Source organism: Malaclemys terrapin, chromosome 17, assembly GCF_027887155.1.
Source record: "Malaclemys terrapin pileata isolate rMalTer1 chromosome 17, rMalTer1.hap1, whole genome shotgun sequence".
In the NCBI taxonomy this organism is placed as follows: domain Eukaryota; kingdom Metazoa; phylum Chordata; order Testudines; family Emydidae; genus Malaclemys; species Malaclemys terrapin.
This window is the reverse complement of record NC_071521.1, coordinates 3,611,527-3,630,428: the sequence shown is the minus strand read 5'-3', so window position 1 is coordinate 3,630,428 and position 18,902 is coordinate 3,611,527. Positions and strand designations below refer to the sequence as shown.

The following is an 18,902-nucleotide window of genomic DNA, read 5'->3' as shown; positions in this document are numbered from 1 at the left end:
TTAGTGACACACGATCATCTCTACCAGAAAAAGAAAAAACAGATTGCCTTTCCTAAGACTGCAGTGTGCAATGCAGATGGCCCCTGAGACACTAGATCTGAATGTCCTTGAAATTTAGAAAAGTCCATATCCAAACTTGGTGGGTGAGTCCCATTTCTTGCATTCTGGACATTTGGATACTGGGCCTGAATTTGAACCTTCCCATTCTCCCATTGATCCATTCTTTGTATCATTTTATCCCTCCTTAGCCTTGACCATTCTTGGAAAAGACAGACACATGAATTAACAAGAAAGCCTATAGTACAATCCCTTTCCCACTAGAGCTACCGCAAAACTGTAAGAGAACAGAGTTAATAAATCTTCTCTAGAAACAAGGAAGAGACTATGAACTACAACAGAAACACAACATTTACATGGAAAGTTTTCAGACTCACAAAAATGGCTTTGGAGAGGTGATTCCATCTTTGTAATTGGGGGAGGAGGGAAAGAATTGACAGTTAAAGGCTCTGATGTAGTAAGTTCAAGGATACTTAGTGCCTGCATAGCACGGTTTGTCTTTAAATCACTGTGCACATATTAACTTCACAGCACAAATTTATTATCCCCATCTTAAAGATGGGAAAAGTAAGACATAGAGATGAAGTGACTTGCTTAATGAGCTAGGATCTGAACTCCTGAGTTCTTGGTTTCCAGCCACATGCTCAGTCCACCAGACCACGCTGGCTCATTGCCAATTCCTGCTCGCCTACTGTGCAGGATACAAACTTGTTAACCTCCTGTAGGAAAGGGCTCACCACACTCAGTCTGATGTAAGTTCGCATATCTCAAGAGTGATTACATATGGGACAAGAGTTGAAGTGCGGATCTTATCTAAAAAGAGGTTTTAACACAATAATTCATGTTATTTGTACTTGTGGGGTTTAGAATTAAATCCCCCAAACTATATTTCAAGCATATTAAGTTTAATATCTATTAAATGAGTGTACTGTTGTGTATAGTTTTACACCATACTGGATAGTGGCACAGGCCAAACTAAGAACAACATAATCATCCCCTTAACAGTGCTGCATAGTGTGTTAATAATATCTAACCAACTGGTAGCCAAAACCAGCAGAATACAGTACAAATATGCCTACAGAGCTTAAATATTTTCCATTTAAAAAGGTACAGTACTGCATCTTACCACTGTAAAGACACAAAACAAAATAAAAACAATACCCTAGTAAACCAGTGACCAAACTCACTGTTTTAGATTCTCAATTTGGATGGCATTCACCCAAGAGTTCTGAAGGAACTCAAATGTGAAACTGCAGGACTGCTAACTGTTGTCTGTAACCTATTATTTAAATCAGCTTCTGTACCAAATGACTGGAGGGTAGCTAATGTGAAGCCAATTTTTAAAAAGGGCTCCAGAGGAGACCCCGGCAACTACAGGCCGGTAAGCCTGACTTCAGTACCGGGCAAACCGGTTGAAACTATAGTAAAGAACAAAATTGTCAGACACATAGATGAACGTAATTTGTTGGGGAATAGTCAACATGGTTTTTGTAAAGGGAAATTATGCCTCACCAATCTACTAGAATTCTTTGAGGGGGTCAACAAGCATGTGGACAAGGGGGATCCAGTGGATATAGTGTATTTAGATTTTCAGAAAGCCTTTGACAAAGTCCCTCACCAAAGGCTCTTAAGCAAAGTAAGCAGTCATGGGATAAGAGGGAAGGTTCTCTCATGGACTGGTAACTGGTTAAAAGCTAGGAAACAAAGGGTAGGAATAAATGGTGAGTTTTCAGAATGGAGAGAGGTAAACAGTGGTGTCCCCCAGGGGTCCGTACTGGTCCCAGTCCTATTTCACATATTCATAAATGATCTGGAAAAAACAGCGAGGTGGCAAAATTTGCAGATGATACAAAAACTACTCAAGACAGTTAAGTTCTAGGCAGACTGCGAAGAGCTACAAAAGGATCTCTCAAAACTGGGTGACTGGGCATCAAAATGACAGATGAAATTCAATGTTGATAAATGCAAAGTAATGCACATTGGAAAACATAATCCCAACATATATATATATATATATATATATATATATATATATATATATATATATATATATAAAATGATGGAGTCTAAATTAGCTGTTACCACTCAAGAAAGAGATCTTGGAGTGATTTGTGGATAGTTCTCTGAAAACATCCACTCGATGTGCAGTGGCAGTCAAAAAAGCAAACAGCATGTCGGGAATCATTAAGGAAGGGATAGATAATAAGACACAAAATATCATATTGCCTCTATATAAATCCATGGTATGCCCACAACTTGAATACTGTGTGTAGATGTGGTCACCCCATCTCAAAAAAGATATATTGGACATGGAAAAGGTTCAGAAAAGGGCAATAAAAAGATTAGGGGTACGGAACGGCTGCCATATGAGGAGAGATTAATAAGCCTGGGACTTTTCAGCTTGGAAAAGAGATGACTGGGGGCGATATGATAGAGGTCCATAAAATCATGATTGGTGTGGAGAAATTAAATAAGGAAGAGTTATTTACTCCTTCTCATAACACAAGAACTAGGGACCACCAAATGAAATTAATAGGCAGCAGATTTAAAACAAACAAAAGGAAGTATTTTTTCAATAACGCGCAGTCAACCTGTGGAATTTCTTGCCAGAGGATGTTGTGAAGGCCAAGACTATAACAAAGAACTAGATAAAAAAGAACTAGATAAATTCATGGAGGATAGATCCATCAATGGCTATTAGCCGGGATAGTGTCCCTAGCCTCTGTTTGTCAGAATCCAGGAATGAGCGAAAGTGGATGGATCACTTGATGAATCCCTGTTATGTTCATTCCCTCTGGGGCACCTGGCACTGGCCACTGTCGAAAGACAGGATACTGGGCTAGATGGACCTGTGGTCTCACCCAGTATGGCTGTCCTTATTTCAAGCTGTTTATCAACTGGGGAGACTGAGTTCAGAGCCCAGATAACAGTTTGCTACTTTCAAGCAAACAGCTTGAACATTAAACATTCTTAAAATGTAGCATTCGTCATGCTATTTGTCTCATTATTTCTGCTTAATGCAACACAGAAAAATTGCCCAGAAGCTTTTTTTGCACAATATGACCGGAACAATGTATATAATGGCGTAGTCTGGGGGTTTAGCCTCTTAGCAGGACAGTACCCTGGATGATTATTGCTGACATATACCCAAGAGAGACAGATGTCTGTATGGCAAAGTTACCAGTTTTTGATGTAGGTGTCAAATGTTCTTGTATTACACATTATTTTATGAGGTTCCTGACTAAGTGATTGTACGTTGTAAGATATCGTACATAGAATAGCTCAAATTTTCAACTCTGGTGTTTAAAGTTAAGTACCTAAGTGGACTGATTGTCAAAGATGTTGAGCATCAGCCGCTGCTACCAACTTGAAAATGCTAACCTGTATTTCCAAGCAGCAATATTTCCCTACTCCCACTGCATATGGCTTTCAGACTGGCCCCGTTAAACGGTACTAGTGACTAAGGACAAATATTCAAAACAATCTAAGTATGCAGTGTAGTTGTAACTGGTTGGTCCCAGGATATTACAGAGACAAGGTGGATAAAGTAATATCTATTATTCCACCAACTTCTGTTCAATAAAAGACATTCCTTCCATCCACCTTATCTCTCTAAAACCATTTAAGTGACATTTAGGCACTTTTGAAAATATTACCCTATGGTTAGGATTTTCAAAGGAGCCCTAGGTTCTGCACCCCCAATTGAAAAAAATGGGAGTTGGGTGATTTGCTTCCATGGGGTCTTTTGAAAATTACAGTCCATGTGCTTGGGGATTATTTCCAGTTGTTTTACATGTTCCTAAATCCTGCAAGAAGGCCAGTTTTTTCTTATTGACGATAAGATCCCTGCTCCTGGACCTATCATCTTGAGCATTAGAAACTAATGATCACCAAATCTATAAAAGCCTAAAAATGGCAAAGGTAGAGGTGGTCAATATTGTTAAAAAAAAAAAAAAAAAAATCAAGCCTGATCCACTCTGATAGCGTTAAATTCAATCGTAGTAAATTGGTCAAATGAAACAACAGGGTTCACACCATGTCTGTCTGGTGTGTCTCTCACACACACACAGATGAGCTGGACTCTGATCACTAGGTTGAAAATAGTATCCAAAGTGTATTCATGAGTTTGCCAGAAGTGTGCAAGCAACCAAATTAGGCTCCCGTGATGCAAACATTTAGGCACATGTTTAGTTTCAATCACGTGCTTAAAGTTAAGCATAGAATCATGGAATATTTGGGTTGGAAGAGATCTCAGGAGGTCATCTAGTCCAACCCCCTGCTCAACGCAGGACCAATTCCCAACTAAATCATCCCAGCCAGGGATTTGTCAAGCTGGGCCTTACCAACCTCTTAAGGATGGAGATTCCACCACTCCCTAGGAAACCCATTCCAGTGCTTCACCACCCGCCTAGTGAAATAGTGTTTCCTAATATCCAACCAAGACCTCCCCCACTGCAACTTGAGACCATTGCTTCTTGTTCTGTCATCTGCCACCACTGAGAACAGCCGAGCTCCATCCTCTTTGGAACCCCCGTTCAGGTAGCTGAAGGTTGCTATCAAATCCCCCCTCACTCTTCTCTTCTGCAGACTAAATAACTCCAATTCCCTCAACCTCTCCTCGTAAGCCCCAGCCCTCTAATAATTTCTGTTGCCCTCTGCTGGACTCTCTCCAATTTGTCCACATCCCTTCTGTAGTGGGGGGACCAAAACTGGACACAATACTCCAGGTGTGGCCTCATCAGTGCCGAATAGAGGGGGAATAATCACTTCCCTTGATCTGCTGACAATGCTCCTACTAATACAGCCCAATATGCCGCTGGCCTTCTTGGCAACAAGGGCACATGGCTGATTCATATTTCGTCCACTGTAATCCCCAGGTTCTTTTCTGCAGAACTGCTGCTTAGCCAGTCGGCCCCCACCCTGTAGCGGTGCCTGGGATTCTTCCTTCCTAAGTGCAGGACTCTGCCCTTGTCCTTGTTGAACCTCATCAGATTTCTTTTGGCCCAATCCTCCAATTTGTCTAGGTCACTATGGACCCTATCCTTACCCTCCAGCGTATCTACCTCTCCCCCCAGCTTAGTGTCATCTGCGAACTTGCTGAGGATGCAATCCCTCCCATCCTCCAGATCATTAATAAAGATGTTGAAGCATGTGTGTAAGTGTTTGCAGGAGCAGGACCTCAATCACAGAAACACATACTACTCTGAGGGGCGAGGGGAGAGACTTACCTCCATTAAACTTAAATGTATTCCAATGAGGTAGGGCATCGGGGCACTGTGAAGAGAAACAAACAGCCTATTTATATTCAGATAATGCTGGAGATCGTAAACACATACTTAAAAAAGCCAGCTGTAATATAGATAACAGGGATACAGGATTCAATTTTATTTAAAAATAGAAATCCAGATGCAACATTCCATTTGAGCCGAAAGACGTCACTTTTATTTTGAAGTCTTATTTCTTAATTTGAAAGCCACTGTCTAATTTAATAATTTTCCACTGCAGCTTGCAAGGTGAAGTTGTCGTTACTAAAAAATAGCAGTTAAAGGAGGGAAGCTACCAAACATATTATTATTTTATTATGAATACATCCAGAATGACACCATGGACATCTGTGGTTCCACTCTTCTTCAAATAATGTCATTTAAAGAGGTTTGCCCATGTGAAACACTGTGGTTAAATTACTTATATACATCACCCAATAGTTAGGACAAGCTCTTGATCCTTTGGCCAATGCATGCCAAGAAGAGAGCATTTTAATATTTATTTATTGCTGAATTCAATAGATCCTGATACAGACTCCCATATTATAGAAAACAGTCCATCTAGCCCAGTATCCGGTCTTCCGATAGTGGCCAATGCCAAATGCCCCAGAGAGAATGAACAGAAGAGGTAATCACCAAGTGATCCATCCCCTGTGGCTCATTCCCAGCTTCTGGCAAACAGCGGCTAGAGACACCACCCCTGCCCATCCTGGCTAATAGCCATTGATGGACCTATAACAGCCTGTTTTTTGAGTGCTGACAAATGTGCTCAGCACAGTACAAAAGATGGAGTAAATTAGCTCATCCATCGAAGAGCTTTAACGTTCTGTATGCCTGATGAGAGTTACACACCTATATCTAAGTGCAGAATTTTGCCCTAAGCATCCATTGGTATAACGAACTTAGTGCCTTTTTAAACCCATTTGCTGAATAAATTCATTCAAGAGCATTGTAATTGTCTGGTTTCACCCACAAAGTAGTTGTTGGGGCATTTAGTGCACCGGATGAGGTACACCACACGCTCTAATAGGCATGTATAAGATCCATGGATCTCGAAAGGTGTGTTGTGGAGGGGTGCTGATCACTGTACCAATGGAGATATGTCTGCAGATTTTGCATCTGTTATGATGGCAGGGTTTGGTGCCACTTTGAGTTGGTGTGTCCTGGTTTGTGGGGAGCTTGCTTCTGATGATGAGCCTGGTGAGGTTGGGGGCTTGTTTGAAGGCCAGAATAGGAGATTCAGGAAAGATTTCATTCAGGATGTAGTCCCCATTGAGTATGGGTTATAATTGTTTAATGATATGCTGTACAGTTGCCAGTGGAGGGTGGAAGTGGCAAGTAAGGTGGGGGTGCAGTGAGAGAGTGTTTTTTTTCTGTATTGAAGCAGGTTCTGTCGGGGTATTTGGGTGGCCCATTCCATGATGTGATGTACGTCTCTGGAGGAATGTCCTTGTTTGGTAAAGGTGGTTTTAAGTGTGTTGAGGTGCATATCCCAGACTTTCTTCTTGGAGTATATTCTGTGGTATCTGATGGCCTGGCTGTAAATAACAGCTTTCTTGGTGTGTTTGCGTGGTTACTGGACCTGTGAAGTGTGGTGATCCTGGGTTTCTTGTCTACAGTTGTCTGTAGAGTTCCATTGTTGAAGCTGGTCCTGGTGTCCAGGATGTTGATGCTGGTGTGGGAGTGTTTTAGAGACAGTTTGATGGATAAGTGATAGTTGTTAAAGTTGTGGGAGAAATCTATGAGGCAGTTTAGGTTGTCTGTCCAGAGGATGAAAATATTATTGATGTATCTCAGGTATATTATTGGTTTTATGGTGCATTTGTCCAGAATTTTTTCTCCAGGTGGCCCATGAAGAGGTTGGCATAGTATCCAGTGCTGTTCCCACAGTTTCCACAAAGTGTTTGTTGTTGACTGTACACTTTTTTGGGGTGGATATCTGAGTTTTGTCTGTTGTCTTGTAAATATTTGAGGCAGGCAATGATGCTGTCATTGTGAGGGATATTAGTGTATAGGGAGGTGACATTTATGGTGACAAGGACAGTATTCTGAGAAAGACTGTTAATATTACAGCGTTTTTGGAGGAAGTCAGTTATGTCTTGGAGGAAGCTGACTCTAGTGTGGTGATTGGTTTGAGGATGGTTTCTATTATGAGTCCTGATATTCCTTCAGTTAGAGTGCCATGGCCAGAAATGGTGGGTCTGCCTGGGTTCCCTTATTTGTGTATCTTGGGAAGCATGTAGAAGATTCCTGGGATGGGTTCACGGGGGATGAAGTTGTAGAATTTCTCTTAGAGTTGTTTGGGGATGGATTTGAAGATATCCTTAAATTTCTGGGTGAACTGGGCTGTGGAGTTGTCTCTGAGTTCTTTATAGCAGGTGGAGTCAGAGAGTTGTCAGTTGGCCTCGTTGACGCAGTCATTGTGGTTGAGAACGATGTTGCCACCCACCACTGCTTTGTCTGATGGTTTGGTCACTATTTGGTGCTTGGATTTCAGGGACTGTACAGTTGTCCTCTTGGCAGTGGAGAGACGGTGGTGGATGTGATGTTTGTTAAGGATTTCACAGTCAATTTTTTTCCTGAAGCAATCAATGTAATTCTTAAGTGTGTGGTATCATCTACTGTGGGGTGTCCAGTCAGGGCATGCTTTTTTCTGATGACTGTTGGTGGGGACCTGGTAGTTGTGGGTGGTGAAGTCCTGGTTGCGAAATAATTCTTTGAGATGGAGTTAGTGAAAGAATTCTTCTAGTTCTCCACATGTTAGTATAGTATCAGGTTCTGCGATGGGGCAGAAGCTCAGTGCGTTGGAGAATATGGGTAATTCAGCTCCAGTTAGGGGTACTCTTGATAAATTGATGGTGTTGGGGTCCATGTAGTGAGTCCTGGTGCCATGGTTTATCCTAGAGGAGAAGTTCTGTGGATTGAGGAGGAGTTGTAGTTTATTTCCCTTTTTGTATTTGTGTTGGATGGCTGTCATCAGGTTTTTTGGATAATTGTTTTGGGTTTCTTGCATGATCTCCAGGTAGGTTTCCTGATTTTTTCTTTCCAGGGTGTTGGTGTATGATGATTTCTTGTATGAGGTGGTCCCTTCTGGAGCATGTGAGGTGCAGGAAATTGTTCCTCAGTTTTTCTGAAATCCTTCTGCAGAGAGAGTACATATTGGAGTACATTTGGAGTCATATATTGTGGTCAGAGAGATAGGGTTTTGCTTCTTGCATTTGCTCAGAAAATAGATGTCACTTCCTTGCCATAACAGATGCAAAACCTACAGATATAGCTCCACTGCTACAATGATCAATACCCCTCACAACACACCTTTCAAGATCCAGGGGTCCTACACAAGCCTATCACAATATGTAATGTACTTCATCCAGGGCTAAATGCCCCAAGAACAACCATGTGGGTGCAACCAGACAATCACTGTGCTCTTGAATGAACTCACACAGAAAAATATAAAAGACAAACACCATATCTGGGCGAACACATCTCACAAAACAATCACTCCGTATCTGACCTCTCAGTCCTTGTCTTCAAAGGAAACCTGCACATCACCTTCAAAAGACAAGCCTGAAAGCTTAAATACATAACTTTGCTAGACACTAAAAATCATGCTCTTAATAAAGACACTGAATTTATGGCTTATTACAACAATCCGTAACCCACTAACCCCTCCCCCCTTTTTTTGTCCTCTGGCTGCAGAGGTGCTCACGGGCCACTTCACCTTGAATCATCCCTTAAAATGTGTGTTAATTACTTATGCTAAACAATCTGTTCCACCTTGTATTTAGTTGTGACGCTCCAAGTACCTTTCCCAGGCCTGAAGAAGAGCTCTGTGGAGCTCAAAAGTTTGTACGTTTCTCCAACAGAAGTTGGTCCAATAAAAGATCTATTACCTCCTCCATCTTGTCTGTCTTATATCCTGGGACCAACATGGCTACAACAACATAGGCACAACATCTTGTTTTATTACCAAAAAGAGGGTAAAATGCTACTAATTTGATTTTGGATATTAAATTCTTGTAGATTCACTAAAAAGTTTAGTTCACCTTTAATCTTAAATAAAAGTGAAAGGAATTGTAGTGACTTGGTTTAAAATAACCACTATAGAGCCTTCTTATCAAGTGTAGACAGAAGCTCATAAAAATGTAGTGTTGGAAGCATTAATTGAAGATGCTATTAAAATCCTATGCATTACTGCTTTGTCTCACCACTATACAAATAGTTTGACTAATTTGTATATTGATCTTCTCTATCTGTCATATAGTTTAGCACCAAAAGGCCAAATCAGGATTGCTGCCCTATTGTGCTGGGTGCCATAGTAACACGGATAGAGAGGCAGCTCCTGCCCTGGCCAGTACACAACCAACATTTTTGATTACCTTTTAAAGAGACATTATATATGAATTTTCAGTATCCTACAACAAAACTTCTAGGTCTCATTAAAGTGATGAGGTAGCATATTGCACATCAATTAACTTTGGAGACCCCAGTAAGAACACTCCTGTTTTTTTCCCCATTGTGCTCCAATGCAGTATCTTAAAGTGAGTTCCCACTTACCAGAGAGATTACTACCTCAGAAAGTCACTCAATGAGAATTCTGGGGTTCATGCTTCACTGGGAGATCTACAAGTTAGCAGTAGTGTTTGAAACCACTCTTGTATGTTGCAGCTTTTGCCATATTACAAGTGTACACATTAATGTTCAGAAAACATCAAATTGGAAAGTATTTGTCATTTTGCATGTTTTAATTGTAGGAAATAGATATTTCTTTCACACATACTGCTTCTAAAGGACAGACCCCTGTGGAACCCGCACAGAAAGTTGCAAGGGGGATGAGGAGGATCCTCTGGAGGACACACGGAAGGAGCTATTAGAAAAGCAGGAGAAGAATCAGAAGATGACAGAGATATGGAAGCAAAAAGAGGACAAAATAGCACAACTGACTGCATCAAAGACAGCTGACAGGTCAAGGAGGATGAGGATGAACTACTGGTTCTGAGCTTTGGCGAGAGTGGTTTCAGTGGCGTGCAAGTGGTGGAAGCTGGATTGGAGAGGGTCTAAAATGGAACTGGAGGAAAGGAACTCCAGACAGACTGTAAATAGCAAGTTCAAATGAGCTCAGAAACTAAATGGATTAGTAGTAGGTGAGGCAAGCAGGGTTAGGGATGAGGGGTTTTTGTTTTGTTTTGTTTTTAAGATAGGAGAGACTAAAGCGTATTATGTATTATGATTAAGGCCCTTCCAATTTCACAACTGTGAAAGGTGTGTCATGGACCGTGAAATAAACCCTTCCCCATGAAATCTGATCTTCCCGATGCTACTATGAAAGCCCCACCAAGGGGCTCCTAGCTGCAAGTCCTGGCTGGGCTGTGGAGGGACAGGACTTGTCCTTCCCCTGCACGGCTGCTCTCACTCTCAGGGGGAGATCAGACCCATCTTAGAGTGCCTCCCCCTGCTACAGGAAGCTCTGGGGCAGGGCAGCAGTTGGAGGAGGTTTGTGGATGTGGGTTCCATCTCCCACTGCTGCTGGGAGTGCCCCAGCCAGTCTGGGAAGGGACAAGACTTCCTCTTCACCTGCACCAGCTGCTCGGGGGGGGGGGGGGGGGGGAAGAGAGGGAGGAGAGAAGAACAGACTCCCCTCCAGTTACCTTTTGGGTTTACAACATCATGAAATTTCAGATGTAAACATCTGAAAACATGAAACTGACCAATTAAAAAACCCTCTGGCTGTGAAACTGAGCAAAATGGACCATGAATTTGGTAGGATCCTAATTATGAGGGGGGAAAGCCAGAGGAGAGAGAGAGAGAGAGGTTAAGGAGAACAGTAAGAGGAGGGATGAGAGAGGATACAAGGGAGATAAGGAGATGGGATGGGATCACTGAGAGAAGTGTAGGGTTCAGAGCGGGAGAGAAGATGAGAAACTTCTGTATATCACCCTATTCTGAAAAATTAAAATAAATTAAAATTGAAAAAAGCTAATAAATATAGATCTTATCCGTCAAAATTATATACAAAAAATTGAATTCTACCAACCCTACTCATAAGTGTGTGGTGAACTTTAGTAGCAGACATTAGTTGTGGATATAGAACATACAACAATCAAAGCATGTGGGCGAAAGTCACATGATGCAGACACATGACAGTTTCTCTCACACTTCAGTTTTCACCTACTGTGGACATCCTGCTCTTCCAGTCCCACAGCCATGAATACCAATTGCACAAAGATGTTTGGTGGCAGCCAACACCTATTAAAACCCAGATTAACAAAGCACTAATTCCAACCACACTTTTTGCTTAAGCAATATGAATGCCTGGATCTTTTTTTGGCATAAAAAGAAGATTGGCCATTGATTCACTGTTTGCTGTATCATTTCCCAAGGAGAACAGGGTTATTTATAATCAAATGAGTTGTACGGGTAAATATCAAATAATAAGAGTAGCAATGCATAAGCATGAATATGGATATTGTGTATTTAATGGCTTCATATTGCCATTCGTTGTAACTGCATTTTTACAATTTGTTTAATTCCTTCCCTCTGGCCAACTAGAGACCCCTTAATTATTTTCCCAAGAGGTGAGCAACTACTAATTGGAAGAGAGGCAGGTGAAATAGAAGGACATTTCTGCTTAAGTGCTAATTTAAAAAAAAAAAATACTGCCATTCAAGACAAAATGAAATTTAAAAACGACTGACATCAAGAAGATACATAATTTACAGCTCCCTAGGGATTTGTGCAACTTTGCTCGATTATTCTAAGGAAATGGGTAGTTACCATCACAAGTCACAGATCATATTTACTCTATTTGTGTCCTACCTGAAGTATAAACATAGTGTTATTCTGCACCCTTACTCACGCTGAGTAGAACCTTACTCTGCAAGCAGTCCCACTGATTTTCCAAGGAACTATCCACTGAAGGGTGGCAGAAACTGGCCCAAAACTTTTATTTGATGCAAATTAGAAACACTATTTTTTTAATTTTAAAGTGGATGAACCTAGAAAACATTGCAACAAAGGAACCAAAAGAATTATTACATGGAGCATTTAACAAGCACAGGGATGTACCAGTTTGGCCCAAGATATCTAGTGGCAGGTTCGTGCAGGAGAGCAGAGTTCAAGGTCTGAGCTCAGTCTCTTGATCAGCAGGGATTATCCTCGCTGGACAGATAAAAGAGCACACCCCAACCACGTGGGGATTTTGAAAGGGGTGTGTGTAAAAAAGAAGACTGCTCACTAACAGACACACTTGTTCCACAGTTGCTGCAGAGTGGTCTGAAAAGGTGGCTCTCAACTTGCTACTGGGTAAGAATATGCAGGAATACCAACTGCTGACTACTCTATCAAGGGTTATAAATGCTGGTTTATTCACCTTAGAAGAGATCCTGTTCTCTTTGGCAGAGCCCCCAAAACACAATCAGGGACCTTGTATTCTGGGCAACAAAGACACCAACCCATTTTATAGGGCTTAGGGAAAGACAGATTCTCCCTCCAGGCTAAGTTAAAGGAGAGAGAAAACACAAAAGGAGGAAGAAGGAGGGGGAAGAAGAGGGTAATTTTCTAGTGGAAACTGGTCATGGCACCAGTGAGCAACTTGCAGGAAAAAAAAACACCAAACCACCCCACGATTCTTTCATTGATATAAAAATATTGGTAACTTCCACTTGATTGCTATTCAGAGACAGGCTGGCCAGGGACATGGGCCACAGATGCTAGTGCAGACACACTGGCTATATGCATCAGCATTTCAAGCCCTGGTACTCTTGTCATTTGCTGCCATGCCACTGATCTCAACAATATTGGTTCAAACATCTCCCCTATCATTCTGCTTTCCAAAGAAAGAGGAATCTGGCATGAAGGTATAAAATCTAAAGCCTGGAGAACCTCAACGTTCACCATATTGAACTTAAATTCTTTCCCCGTGGAGAAGGTACAGCAAAACTGCTCATAACCAAAAAACAGACCTCACTACCACTCTCTCCATGAGTAAGAGTTAAAGCTGGAAGTTAACTGGCAAGGAGCACATGACTGAAGTCCTCACTGGTATAAGCGAGTAGCACGATGGTCTCGCTACTCCATCTCCTTCAGTACAAGCAATAATCTTGATAGAACAGACAGATTCTTATGCCATAAGCAGAGATTTCTGGAATTTTTGGCTCTATACACTGCCACATGAAATAGGTATTTAGCTCAACATAAAAGAATGGGGTATTTTTGGTCTTGAAGAATCCTTCCAAAGGTAGAAAGGAAGGCAAAGATGAAGTCTTGACTCCTTATAAAGAGGAAAATTAGAAGGATGCAGATGTGAAAGAGAGAAGTGAATGCTCCAGCTAAGACAGGGGTTCTCAAGCTGGGGGTTGCGAGGTTATTATATGGGGGACACGAGCTGTCAGCCTCCACCCCCAAACCCCACTTCACCTCCATCATTTATAATAGTGTTAAATATAAAAAAAATGTGTTTTTAATTTATAAGAGGGTCACTCTCAGAGGCTTGCTGTGTGAAAGGGGTCACCAATACAAAAGTTTGAGGACCATTGAGCTAAAACAAAAAAACAAAAAAAAATAGCACCATCTTCCTTCCTCAATTGTGAATTTTTGGGCATCAAGTAAGGTGTTCTTAAATGACTGTCAATTATCATTCACATCTTTCTGATTAAATTCTTCCTCCCAGCTGATTTGGCTCATAAGTGTTTTCAGCTTTGTGAAAGTGGCCCTATTAAAGAACAAAGGATATATTGCTGGTCTGGACTTTATTCTGCTTACACATTATAAGTGTGATCAAGTCATGATCACTTGTACTTAAGATAACGTTAATTTTTTGTTCTGTGATCAGTTTATCTGTTAGGACAAGGACTAGTAAATAATTCCCATGTTGGCTGCATTACTTTTTAAGTTAGGATGTGAAACATTTACTAGAATGGAAGCGACAAGCATGTTTTCAGATATTTACAAAAGCTGGAGATGTCTGGCTCCTTTTATTTTTCTCTACCATCTGCTTTAGTTTCTCCTCTTTTAAATTCTTATGTCACAGCTGCAAAGTAAAGAACCAGACAGTAACTGAAGTTAAAATTAAATCAAAATTAAAGCCTCAAGTTTAAAAATAAGTCAATTCCAGTTAATTTCCCCTAAAATGCAAAGGCCCATAAAGTAAAAGCACAGCTTTGGAGTAGACAGTAAGAAGTCGATTTATTAGTTTTCATGGCCAAAATCACCTCTCTCAGTTCACACAGTTACAAAATAGATGGAAGTTATTTTGGGAAACATATTTATGGCACATAAATTGGTGCTAAATTGATTTATTCAGACAATTACAGTGTGTGATTACTACTCTAATTAAAGTTCACATCAGGCTAAGATAATGAGTTGTGTTTGTGAATGTGCAATTAGAGTCTTCCTGATAATTATAGGTTTTAAAATCATACTTTTAGCCCCCTAGCTTGTTCATTCGTTATAGTCACAGGCTGAAATGCCGTGAAAGAGTCAATTCAGCCTGGCTCAGCTATTTGTATCTTTATTTCTTTTCGTACATGGCCTATGTTTTTGCTTTGTGCACACCTGTGCTCCCAACTGCGGGGTCCGGTCTTAGCCCCTTTTAACATGTCTTTGTCAGGAAGTCAATGAATACCTAATCTTCAAACCCAGTGTAAAAGCCTCTTGTGGCCCACACCGTTGTCCTGAAAACTCCTAGCAGCATGTACCTGAAGAAAAAACTGGCATTAGCAGCCTTCATGTGTTAATTACACATGCAAAGCCTATTATGCACAGAAAGGGCACCTGCTGGCAGTGAAAATGACTAGAATCTGCCCTTCCTGTGCAGTGAGTAAATTGAAGGTTCATTTCTACAGGAGATAATAGTTTTTAGATTCCATTCCGTGTATCCCCGACATGGGCATGTACTTAACATTTAAATCATCTGCAGAGGAACAAACCTCCTTTAAATTTACATGTTTCAGGCTCCTAGCACTTCACTTAAAACGCTAGTTATCCCTGCTGGTTCCTTACTTAGAAGCACTGCATAGGCTTTTGCTAAGAATGTGAAGAAAAGTCACAGAGAAGAATATAATAAAGCTATTAGCATAGACTCCAGTTTCTTGAGATTTATGGATCCTGATCGAAGCCACAGAAGTTAGCTTAAGGTGATAAAATTAAATTTTGATTCAATTATCTGTTTTTCTCAATAGCAGTTTTTTTATTTAACCATCACTGCATTTTCTGTTCTTTAAGTGGTCAAATACACCCACTGATTTTTTTGGTTGTAACACATTTACTGGTGAAATGTCAAAAAAATAATTAAAACAGAAAAAAATATTTAGCACAAAAGCATGCAAAGCCACTGATGGGTGCATGCTTGATCTAACTAGTAGCAGAGTTCTGGCCACTAGTTATTAGATATGTATTTCCACTGTATTTTATTTCAGGAATTGTAGGTAGGTATTTTGTGGCAGACTATATGGTGCCGTTAGTCTGAGTGTTCCTACAGCAAGTTTGTTTAACATGCACGTCTTCCTATGACTCTGAGGCATGATATGCATACTCAGACTGTCTTGGCTACTATAACTGAATATATATTGTTTCAAGCACAACATTTAAGGCAGGTCAGAGACAGTAGAGACTAATTTTTTGAGTAAAAATATATCCCACACTGTTCTGTGGCTATGGAGCGTTTGGTATGACACTATTCATATGAATTTACGTGAACAGGAACAGTTCTTAATTCACACACCTCCCCAATCATACAGTGAAGATGACTTTTGGCTTTCAGCATTAAAACTGAAGGATTGGCAGCATCTCTACTGGAGGTCACAATCAGGGTTAAGTAGGCACTTTTCAGCATATACATTTTTATTCACAACATCCCCAGTTCCTTTGCCCCCTCTTGTCAGTTTCACTTCACTCCCTGGTGTAAAATTAACATGGAGCAGTGCAAAGCTAAGTAGGAATGGAAAAGGGAAGTGATTAGGAGCAGCGTGAACTTAATAGGCAAGTTTTAGGTGTGTTGCCAGTTTAAAAAAAGCCAAATTGCAGAAGCTTTTCTTAAAATGTGGCATAGTATGTGATCATGGAGTCAAAGATTATATCATAATGCATGCACACAAGGAGGCCAAATTAAAATTGCACAAATCTTGCATTTCCTAATTTTTGAGAGTTGATTTTGCAACCTTAACAATGTTCTTTTAACATAGCTTTTGTAATTATTTATACGGTGCTCACAATGTGCTAGATACTGTACTGACATAAAGGAAGACAGTCCCTGCCCTAACGAGCTTGACTTGTTCACAAGCCTGGAACTCCTTATGCTATTCAGCTTGGGCTGTGCCCTCGATTACTTCAGCCATCCTTCTGCCTGTTTTTGGGAAGGGTATCACTGTCTCTTTGCACTTGCTGACAGGCTGTTAACAGTACTCCTCCCTCACATTCTTCGAGCTCAGGTTCAGATTCCCACCAAGTCATCCAAGACCAGGTAACCCCAACACAATAGTCGCCATAGCCCATCTCACTTTTCAAGTTAAAACATAGTTTATTGTTGTGAGATACAAAATAAAAGGGAATTGCAAACAAAATAAGAGGTCATAAATAGACAATAAATACTGTGAGACCAATTTCCATGAGAAGTATAGCTATCTGGGCTCTGCGCTTTTTGACCGGCATTAGTTAAACCCTTACATATTATACAGGTCTTTTTGTGGGGACTTGGCTGTTGCAAATGTTCTTGTAAACCTTGTCTGCACTAGGAATTGTATCTGTTCCTGACAATAGAGGATGTCTGCAACAGGGGTAGTTGAACCAGCACTTTAAAAAACAACATACATTCAACTATGACGGCTGACAGGACCAAATTATGTTCAGCACATTTTCAAAACCATTGCTGTGGCATGCTGTTTGCAATAGGAAAATAAATAGCTTCCTTCACAAATCCTGAAGCTGCCACTAAGGGTCTGTCTACATGGCAAAAATAACCCTGCAACAGCAAATCACAGAGCCCAGGTCTACAGACTGGGGCTCATGCTATGGTCCTAAAAAACAACCATGTAGATGCCCCAGCTCTGCCTGGAGCTTGGACTCTGAAACCTAATCTCTTCCCCAGGTTTCAGAGCCCAAGCCGGATTGTCTACACGGCTATTTTTAGTGTCACAGTATGAGCCCAAGTTTATAGTCCCAGACTAGGATACTCGCTGCTGCGAATTGGGGGGGTGGGGGGTGGGGGAAGGAAGGTGGCCATGTTGGTGTACACTAAGGTCAACTGGCATATAAAATGACTTTCCAATGAAGAACAGATTTGATAGTTATGCTACACCTCCCACATGCACATGCTGGACCATCTTAAAAACATTCTTTGCTGCCACATCATCTTCACGGAAGGCAATGATCGTTTGTGTAGAAACCTGCATATGTTTTGTCAAATGATAAGAAAAGTGCCTGGATTGAAGATTTAATGGAGTCTTTCCTACAAGAATGTACTAAGGGCCCTTCTAAAAATCTAGAAAAGTGCTTGAAATGTTTCTTTGTATGGATATATAACAGGCAGCTGCTTGTCAGGCATCCTTTGTACGTTGTCACTGTAGATGTATTTATTATTAATTTGACCCAAGCAAAGGCTTAGGTTGACAGATTGAATAATGAAGAAAAATGCAAATGATTCCAGGCTGAAACTTTCTAGCTTGATGGGAAATTGGTGTGAGTAGCAAAGAGCATCTTGGGAGTTACAGGAAAGCTTACGGAGTTCACATGTGGGAGCATCCAGTGTCAAAGAATTCCTGCTCTCTTTCCCTTCCATAGGAAGCTATAACTCTATGCTAAAAGAGCAGGAGAGACAGAAAAGGTTTACATCCTCTCCCAAATAACGTATCAATTTCTAAACTCACACCGCAAAATAGAAGGTTGTAACAGGAAAGTACCAAAGAAAAAATAAACTGACAAATCAGGAAAGCAATGGGAAAATAGGAGTTATCTGTTTCTGCCTGTATCATTTATTTTTGGATTCTTCTTGATTTAAAATTTAACAGTTAAACAAAATCTATGCTGTAATAGTGAATCTTGAAGATCTAAAATTAGTATATAGTAACATTCTATAGTAATAGATCATGTTACAGTAACTCATAAGACTGGTGCTATTACATTATGCTATGAAAACAATGTATTTGACTTACTGAATCAACTACTTATTTAACATACACATATAAATTTTTAGATTAACAGTTACACCATAAAAACACTTAAGCCTTAAAATGCAGAGATTCATAAAACTGTTGTGTATCTAAGTGATCTACAGTCTTACCAGCAGTAGTCCAATAGATGCGGGGGCAGAACAGGAATGTAAACATGTTGCCAGAACATTGGGTAGAGCATAGCTGCAGACCCATGAATGCAGGCAGTTAACTGAAAGATATAAATCAAAACAAGATCATAAATAAGATAAAAGTTAAGCTTAAAAGAAATGGCTGGCCAAAAAACCAAATAAATCAAAGTAAAATAAAATAATCGGTTAGAAGTAGCAATTGTTTTTTTCTCTGAAGATTTGACTACAGAACATACATTGCACTGGTAACAAATGCTAGTGATGGGTGGAGTAATACTGGTTCATGA

At 40.5% G+C, this 18,902-nt stretch overlaps 1 protein-coding gene across 8 annotated transcripts in view; it reads right to left on the bottom strand.

The window, feature by feature from the left end:
- DENND1A (DENN domain containing 1A) overlaps nucleotides 1–18,902 on the bottom strand; it is a 355,075-nt gene that overhangs the window by 140,218 nt on the left and 195,955 nt on the right. For all 8 annotated transcript variants that reach the window (XM_054007237.1, XM_054007241.1, XM_054007239.1 and 5 more), the window contains 2 exons: nucleotides 18,595–18,695; nucleotides 5,286–5,331 (listed from right to left, as the gene is read on the bottom strand). In XM_054007237.1, coding sequence (XP_053863212.1) covers nucleotides 5,286–5,331; nucleotides 18,595–18,695 — 147 coding nt within the window. The remainder of the gene's footprint in view (nucleotides 1–5,285; nucleotides 5,332–18,594; nucleotides 18,696–18,902) is intronic.